Source organism: Cupressus sempervirens, chromosome 11 (genome assembly GCF_028749045.1).
Source record: "Cupressus sempervirens isolate cs-2001-9-10 chromosome 11, ASM2874904v1, whole genome shotgun sequence".
NCBI lineage: Eukaryota > Viridiplantae > Streptophyta > Pinopsida > Cupressales > Cupressaceae > Cupressus > Cupressus sempervirens.
Genome location: NC_143128.1, coordinates 252761220 through 252770510, shown reverse-complemented (window position 1 = coordinate 252770510; position 9291 = coordinate 252761220). Strand labels below are relative to the sequence as shown.

General features: G+C 36.5%; 2 protein-coding genes across 2 annotated transcripts in view; one reads left to right on the top strand and one right to left on the bottom strand.

Annotated features, from left to right (window-relative positions):
• The first annotated feature begins 1824 nt into the window (after positions 1–1824).
• Positions 1825–2532, top strand: LOC149529104 (replication protein A 70 kDa DNA-binding subunit A-like). The gene is made up of 2 exons (XM_089808111.1): positions 1825–2251; positions 2360–2532. Exons 1-2 carry the CDS (start codon positions 1825–1827, stop codon positions 2530–2532), a joined length of 600 nt encoding a protein of 199 aa, XP_089664237.1.
• Positions 2533–7937: 5405 nt separating this feature from the next.
• The window catches only part of LOC149529103 (putative aldo-keto reductase 1), a 108362-nt gene continuing 107008 nt past the window's right edge, over positions 7938–9291 (bottom strand). Inside the window, exons 6-7 of the mRNA XM_089808347.1 lie at positions 8492–8645; positions 7938–8398 (exon numbers count right to left, since the gene is read on the bottom strand). Coding sequence (XP_089664473.1) covers positions 8223–8398; positions 8492–8645 — 330 coding nt within the window. The 3' untranslated portion in view covers positions 7938–8222. The remainder of the gene's footprint in view (positions 8399–8491; positions 8646–9291) is intronic.

Here is a 9291-nt window from a genome sequence, read left to right as displayed (position 1 = left end):
TTTATAAATAACAATGTGCATGGTTGGGGTTAACGAGTAGTTCATCCATGTGCTTGGTTCTGATTTGATGAAAACTAAATCTCTTAATAACCTGCCTCAAAAAACAATTTGGCAATTGAGATTGGATATTAAAAACAACATATCTGGCTGTTTGGATGGTTTTCTTGTAACTATGTAATTAATGCATTGGATTCTGGTTGGATCAAAATTTTGCTAATACCCATTTTGTCTGAATTGTTAAAGTAGCTCTTCCACAAGAATTTTTTTCTGCTTTAGATAACTTGCATTTCATTGCAGGTTTCTGCGGTGTATTGATTGGAAAGTAATAATGGCTCATTTCAAAAAATTATCAAATTTGTGGGATACTCAGCTTTAAAACCAGCACAAACATACTCATGTTAAATATTTTTATGGATCTGTCCAAAGAGTTCTCTTAGAGATTGCAAGTTCTTGCAATCCATACTACTAAACGGAATTGCTTCTGCGAAGATTGTGCAACAAGTGGATTTAAAGAACTAATAAAATTTAGAATAGATAAGTGTGATTGCTGTCGTTTGGAAAGAATGCATGTTTTCTGCTTCTCAATAACTTTGCTTACATCGTTCTTTGTTACCTCTTATAGGAACTGGGACGACGGTAGGAGAGGTGGACAACAGTGTTTGGAGTTCTCTTCGGTGATTTAGGTAAAATGCCATTATGCGATTCCATGCTCTATGGTGTTCTGATTTGGTTTGATAGCTTTTTCTGTTGTGAAATTTGGATTTTTAGCCTTCGTCCCTGTTTAATACTGGTGTACAAATTTGTTATAGATTTGGAGTCTTGATTTTACTATTGAGTTTGTGTTCCTTATCTCTTCTGTGCTCTTTAACCTTGAGCAGTCAAATGATGAAAACATTGACAATATCCAGTTAGGGCTGTGTAATATTGTTCCATGCCTTCACTGGCCTAAATTTAGTTGTTGTAGGTATTGGTCTCTTGGATTGTTTAGTTCTACCAATCCACCCTTCTACATCGTTATTCTACAAGATCCTTGAGGTTGTCAGCCTCTGAAAACTTATACCAAAACCATTCTGCCCTGAAATCCTCACGCTGCTGCTTGTGATGGCCGGGAAATTCAGTTTGCCTGTCTTTACTGGTGGCTGTGTCAGATTGCGTGACCTCCAAGCGAGCTGTTGTTTCACACTGGGGTCTTTCTGATGGGATCCATTAAAGTTCGGATAAATTACATCTACATAGGCAGGTGTAAGAGCCACTTCATTGAACTTCATATTTTGCATTGCAAAATTTGCTTTAGGTGTTTTGTAATTAATTAGCATCTCATCATCTTATTCAAATTCCATTTTTATTCTTTAATTGTAACAAGCTCGATTTTACATATAATGATGTGTGTGTTCTGTTCTTCTGTTTAAGATAGTATGGTCCTGTAATTCACTAACTTCAATGTCTGATTCCTGTTACTATGATTTAATTTGACACTTGGTTATTGATATAAATTAAAGCAAGCTTGTATATATCTCTATTGGCACAACCCATGGAGCTTCATCCTCATACCAGTGATTCTTTAGCAAGCTACACCTTATGAGAATTACAATGTTATAGTAAAAAGTATAAATTCTAGAAGCATGGGTAGCAAAAAGACGAGAATATATATTTCATTTAGCCGCGTAATGGAGTCAGAAGATTGAGAGGATGTTGTTACCATCTCCAACACCAGCCGAGGGAGCAACAACAGGGTACCGGCAAACAATATGTGTACAACCAACCGCCACGATAAGAAGAGCAAATGGAATGGAAGTTTCTTGACGTGCCATCCAATTGCTTGATATGACTCGTAGGCCCATTGATCTGATGCTTTGGGGCTCAGTAGCCGAGCAAGTGGGTAGTGAATTGCAACAAAGCTACTACTTGCAAGACACTACAGTTCTAGTGGTTAAGGGAGGCGATGTTACTAAGTTCAATGGAAGAGTACTCAACACCACAGGTAATACACAACTGATGATCAATCTCCAAATTCCAGAGATAGCGGAGTTAAAGTCATGGTTCGATGATAATGTTAAGGATAATGGTGAGCCATCGATTAGCTACGCCCCACAACCTCCTGCAGTATTGAGAATGACAATTCATGACATACATGATCAAACTGTGCGTTCTACTTGTGCTATAAAGTGCATCGTGAAAGCAACCATTATAGAGGTCAACACAGACAAGCTATCCTACCCGGCTTGCCCCAACCAAGTGGCAGGAAAGCAATGTAAGAAAAATTTGTTTGAAAATGAAAATGAAGAATGGTACGGTAAAAAATGCGACAAGCAATTTACGAAATGCAATTATAGCTACATGGTCCACCTATAATTGCAAGACCACACTAGGGAGCTATGGGCAACCGCATTTGATGAAGGAGCAATACAACTGCTCGACATGACTGTGAACACATTGCTAGAGCTAGCAGCTGAAGATGATGCTTGTGGCGGGGCCACTGTGGCGGCGACGATAGTTGGCATCGTCGCCACAGCAGCCCCGCCATATTGCTAACCACGGACGTCGCAATTGCAACGTCCGCACGCGCATTGCGACGAAATAAGCGTCGTGTGCATAGCGACGTCGTCGCAATTGATGATTTTGCGTCGCAATTGCGACACATTCGCAAACATTGCGACGGCCAGCGGTGTCGACAGCAGCGCTACTGCGCCGCTAGCACCGTCGCAAGTGCGACGCCCACAAAAGAACTGTAAAGGCTCCCGCCTCAGCGAACCCATGGGCAGATGCCAACGCCACCCCGTCGCAATGCGTGGTGAAGACGTCAAAATTGCGACGGGAACCACATCCATTGCGACGGCAGCAATGATGGGTTAGGATGTTGAGCTTGCGACAGATAGGCGTCGAAATTGCGACGTCCAAGAATAGACGTCGTAATTTGCGACTAAAAAATGACGACGTCTGCTGCCGTCGCAATTTCGACACTTGGCCGTCACAAATCGATGCCAAATGTATTAGTGGTAGGAGGGTGTTGGAAATTCAAGAAATTCAATTGCAGAGTGTTGGATTGGATCAGATCAATGAACTATGCTAGGTGTGTGATGATTATAAGGAGACCTATAGAGTGTATTCTAATTTTGTGTCATAGGAAAGGATTCTATTCAAATGAAGCATATTGTGCATTCCTAAGTCTTCCATGAGGGAGAACGTTGTTAAGGAAAAGAATAATGGAGCTCTAGGTGGACATTTTAGAGCAGATAAAACCTTGGAGAAGGTTGTAAGGTTCTAATATTGGCCTAGTTTGCAAAGAGAAGTGAGAATATATGTTGAATAATATGGTGGGACATGCCAAGGAGATAAAGGGTCATCTTCAAATTCATATTTATATCAACCTCTACCAATTCCTAATAAGCCATGTGACAATATAAGCATGGATTTTGTCTTGGGATTCCTGAAGATTGCTAGAGGTATGGATATGGTGTTTGTGGCAATAGATAGATTTAGAAAGATGTCTCACTTTGTGCCATGTAGGAGTAATTATGATGCATCTCAAACTAAGAATTTTTTTTAAAAGTAAGTGCTTAGGATTCATAGATTACCATTGTCCATTGTGACTGTTAGGGATACCAATTAAGTTTGTGGGCTAGTTTTGAAGGACCATATGGAAGAAATTAGGAACTCAACTAACATTTTCTCCAACCTATCACCCACAATTGAATGGACAAACATATGTTGTTAATAGGACACTTGGCAACCTAGTGAGATGTTAAAAAAGAAACATGGAGCAACTTGGAATCTGATCTCAAGCTAGGGAGAGTACACATACAATAACTCAGTCAATAGGTTAATAGGAAAGACTCCATTTGAAGTGGTGTATGGGCAGCATCGTAGAGGACCTATGGAGTTGAGTGATATTCATGACATGGAGGGTAAAAGTGCCACAGAAGAGGCTTTTGCAAAAGCTATTAAGTCTACTCATGAAAAAGTAAAGGCTTGATTGGAAAAATCTGCAACAAAGTACAAAAAGAAGGCAAATTAGAAAAAGAGGGAGGAACATTTCAAATTGGTGACCTGTTGTTAGCATATTTAAGGAGGGAGAGACTTCCTAAAGGTCAATATAGTAAGCTTCTCATGAAGAAGATAGGTCCATGCAATATTTTTTCATAAGTATGGTGATAATGAATATGAAATAGAGCTTCCACCTAATATTGGGATATCACCCATTTTGAACATAGCAGATTTGAATTTGTACAAAGGGGATAATGAGGTCAGTGATCAGAACAAGGTAGAGGACACCTCAGAAGATTTGGAATGGGTTAAGGACTTGCCACCTAAAAACTCCATGAAATTGGAATGCATTCTTGACACTAAGGTGATTAGAAAGACAAGGATGGACACCTATAAGGAGAATTTGGTCAAATGGCATGGTCTTCCTAAAATTGTGGTAGTATGGATGTCAAAGCATGGCATAATCAAACATGGAGTCACTTTGTACGAGCTGGCAACTCAAGGGACTTGAGTTTTGTAGTCATGGGGAGTATGATGCAAGTGCATCATATTTGATCCCACCATATCTCCCTTCAATTTTGGCACTTTCGTCACTAGGTGATTGCATTTAGGAGTGTTTTGAATTTGTGTTCATTTCATGTTGAGTTGTAATCATTTGACAAGTTTTTGCATCTTTTGTACATCATTTGCTCATTGGTCAACTAGAGTCAACAAGCAGTCAAAGTTGCATTTTGGGCTGATTATGGTATAATATTGTTATTGGCATGATGTGAAGCCAGTTGGATGCGTTTGTAAGGGTCTTGTGTTGGTTTTCATAGTAGTTATCATTAAAGTTGCAAAATTACAAATAAAAGTTACAAAGTTACAAAATTGTAGAATATGAAGGGTCACCATGGATTTTGGGTTGTTTGTTGCGTGTGAGAAGTTTGTAGTTCATCTTGCACGGCGATTTAAGATAATGTAAGCCTTTTTTTAATGAGGATTTGACAATTTTTGGTGTGTGAAATCCATCGACTATGATGATCAATAAGTTACGTTTCTTTGCATTTTCAATTTGACTTTGAACATTTACTTTTGTTTATGCACCAAAGGCGAGGCACATGTTATTTCATTCATTTTGCATACGTAAATTGATTGAAATAGTGGAATTGGTGAGATTGATCTAATTGTTTATGCTTGTTGGCCATGTCTGCCTATAGTTAAGGTTTTAAGCTAAACAGTCTATTCCTCTTCATTTGTCTAGTGAAAAACTCTAATTTTGTGTAGTGAGGAGGATATGTATGTGTACTAAAATATGTCCTTGTTGTTTATCTTTCCATTCATCAGACCTTGGCAATTTGTAGTGAGGTTGTGGTTAGACATGTGTATGTGGCTAACCAAGAAGTGTAACAATCTATAACAACAATGGTGGTGTAAGAAGACATTGAACGGTGGAAAATGGATATTTAAAGTCTCCTTGAGGTGTTGGTGAAGTTAGTTTGTGTGGGTTGACATTAGAACCTAGATATTTTGGAAGCCCTAGGTGAGACAATTCAAAACCCTCACTGATTGACTAAAATGGGAGGCTTTGGGCCTTAAAGTCACTTGAGAAACCGAAACTTTGAAATCTTGTAAACCTTCCAAATTGGTATCCAAATATATTATTTATTTGGGTGGTTTTTTTGAGCAATTTAAATTTATTAGGCAAAAAATGAGATTTGAGACCCGATTCTTCTAGGTTTGTTGTAGGCCTAGATGCAAAATCTTGATGTGGGTATTGGAGTACTACTTTGTAGCTTTGGGAATAGTTGGAGACCAATTAGAAATGATGTATAATGCCCCTATATTGCCTCTTAGTTTCCTTGAAGTTGCAGATGTGAACAGATCCTAGGGGGTGCTTGTGAGGGTTGAAGGGGGCTAAGGAATCAAATTACAATTAGGAGAGTTGTGGGTGTGGGAGTAGGAACAAGGGGTTTGAGAGTGTTAGGTGGATTGGGGAAAGAGACCATCACCTATTACCTTGCGGCCTGACCTACATTGGAAGCATTTTGGTTTGAACAAGTCACCTAGACTAGTTTGGACTTGATCTAGTCCTTGGTTCAACCTTACTTGCAACAACATTGTATTGTCCTTATATTATTATTACCCACTTTACAACATGGTAGTGGATGTTGTGTTTTGTATATACTTCATTGTATCAATTGTACTTATATATTCATTATGAGATAATGCATTTGGTATTTCCTTCATGGATATGGACATCACAGTTATGGTTAAATCTAATTAATAATATTTGCACAAATGTGATTCAATGTTAAGGAACCATTGAGAAATGTAATCCATGTTGTATTGCATTTATTGGTATATGACATATTTTTGTTATATTGCTTCTACATTGCTATCTTGATTTTGTGCAGACTTTTAAGAAAAAAATATTCGGTAGAGTGACAAGTTTAGATTAATTTCTCTTGGGTTTCCTAGAAGGACATTACAATATCTAGGTTTAGTTATAATCTATCAATCATTCTCATTAAATTGAATTAATTAGACTTCCAATTGAAGATTGATAATTAAATCTCTTGCATCTTCAACATGTCATGTTGATGATTTATTAAACTTAGAGATCTATATACTTGTAAATTACTCTATTTAACTAAGCTCTATTACAAAATGTAGAAATTATTTATTCAGTTTTGAATATGTCTATATCCTTGGGAATATTTACAATGTTCTAGCAAATTCTCCCAATTACTATATGAAAGATTTATTAGGCAAAGAAAAACTCCTACATGTCAATGTAAAAAGTTTTGAACATACAAGAGGTGCAAACATGTTTTGGATAAATTCCAAAACTTTGAGAGATACTATAAAACCTTTCAACTATCCATCCCCTTTAATTGAGATGAAAAATATAAACATGTAATGAATAATAAATTTAATCTATAAAATAGCATCAACAAACATAATCTAAAATTGGAAGAGTCCAATCATATGACATGAGCCCACATCTGCAACTATGGAGTAACCCCAACAATGTAAAATAAAATTTGATGAATAGAACAAAAAATATAAGTGAAATAGAAAATTACATCAAATACTTTATTGATTATCAATAGCTAGATAGTGGCTTTGACAACTGTGTCAAGCATGAGTCACAAACATAGAAAGCAACAGCGATGTCCCTCGTAGAATTTTAATAGAGATCATCACAATAAGAATGCATTGCTTCAACCAACTAGACTAAACCCCTACAAAAGGTTAAAATTGTTTGAGTTTATTATATAAATTATTCTATTTTTAACATATTATTTTTCTATTTTACTAACACCTCTTTTTCCTTTTTTCTAAGTGTGGAGTGGACTAGTAATTTTCAAACTCCTATATAAATCAAAACACAAAGTAAATAAAATTTAAAACATGGTTTGGAAAAATGTCAAGAAATTTTCCAAATCCATGCGAGAAAGAACAATGTGGGAGAACAAATCTCAAGAAAAAAAATACTTCTTTTTTTTACAATCAAATGCCAAGCAGTCGCAAGAACTTGGCCAAAAGTACTCATTTGATACATGGGTCTCACGATTAGTGGTACTCACGTACTTTAAAACTTTGATCTTTACATGTATTACAACAAAAACTAATCTCATCTTATTACGTACAGAGACCCAAAGTTCCAGGGACGCGGCTATCCTCCATCCAAACTGTACAGTTGACCAATTTTCAAAAGATCGAAAACATCATGGATTTTTCTGAAAATTTCAGCATTTGACGTTATGATCTGCATAGTTTGTAGTGAAAAACAACAAAACATTTAGAAAAAAATCACAACGTTTTTGTGAATCTGTAAAAAAAAAGTTTGACTTTGTTTTATCTTTAGTGCAGTTTGGATAGAGATTAGCCTGTCCCAAGTTCCAGTCTGCCAAGACAACTTTTCAAGTCAAGGTTCTGTTGTGACATACATTCTAAATCTCTTGAACTTAGGCATATCAATCAGTTTCAATATTTATTCATATATGTTCATTCTTCCAGTCCAAAACCATATATATCAATCATTATAATCATTCACTCTAGCCATGTGAATGTAATACAAAGTCCCCAAAACAACTAGTAGAACAGTCAAGATAATATTTGAAACCAACATGTTGAGTCTGATGATCAACGGCAGTTGATGCCTCGAACATGTCAAGATCTATATGTCGGTCATGGAATAAATATATTTAAACAAATTTACTTGTAATGGGCAATAAACTTGAAGCATGTTCTCATGCGCATGGAGGTGTAAAGGCGAATTTCCATGAGCTTTTATCTTCCTCGCTGGCTTTTAAACCTGCAATTTCATTTTCTGGGACTGCATTTAAAATTTCATCTTGATCCCTCTTGGAAAGCTTTATACTCAAGGATGCAATATTATCATCCAAATTCTTTGTTTTAGTTGTGCCTGTACAAGTGCAATGCTTGTGAGTTTCCCATAGGGTGGTACCCCAATAACAACGACCTATTTCTTGTGCTATGTACCAATGACTTCATTTACCTGGAATAGGTACAACATCATCTCCTTGATGGAGAACCCATGCCAAAGCTAGCTGAGCTGGTGTGCAATTATGCTTCTTTGCAATATCAGAGACGCGATCATATAAAATTTCATTCTTTTTCAGATTTTCTGGCTTAAACCTTGAGCTATAACTCTGTAAACATAAAACAACATCTAATTAATGAAATTATAACTTTTTATGTCACTGGAACAAGAAACAAATTACCCTGCTAGCAAAATGTATTTTCCTTAAATGTTTTGTAGTTCTACAATTTCTCAAAAAGGTTACAAAGAAATGTGAAGATTTTGCTCAACTTGAAGAGCAGAAAATAAAAAATGTGAATGCGTAAAGGGCAGAGCTAGAATCTTGAACCATATGGATCTGTAAATTTGGTGTGCGGGATTTGGTTATGGTATATATAAACATTGGGTTTAAAAAGATCATTTTCACTATTGTTGGTGCGAGAAATAGAAATATATTTTAAAAAAATTCATATGTATGAACATTAATTTTTATCTTCAGGTTTGACCCTGTTGTTAAGCACAAGTTTTAGATGCATGGTTTTAGCAATGCAAGAAACATTGGCCATCATAGACGACACAGTTTCCATAAGAAGAAGAAAGAATTAAACGATACAGTGATATTGAATTGATAGAAGTTAGACAATGGAAGTCCATTGAGCCCCACGTACCTGACAATCAGTTGGGTACTATATTTTAGTTGCCAGGCATTATGTACTAATACTAAGCATGTTTGGGTAGCCATATGTAATGTTCCTTTTTGGGACAGTATTAATACG

What these genes read in the sequence shown, in the direction of transcription:
- LOC149529104 (XM_089808111.1), top strand. Translation starts at nt 1,825, where the DNA reads ATGACTCGTAGGCCCATTGATCTGATGCTTTGGGGCTCAGTAGCCGAG. An exon ending in CCAAGTGGCAGGAAAGCAAT is followed by an intron (nt 2,252 to 2,359) that starts GTAAGAAAAATT and finishes TATAATTGCAAG; the next exon opens with ACCACACTAGGGAGCTATGG.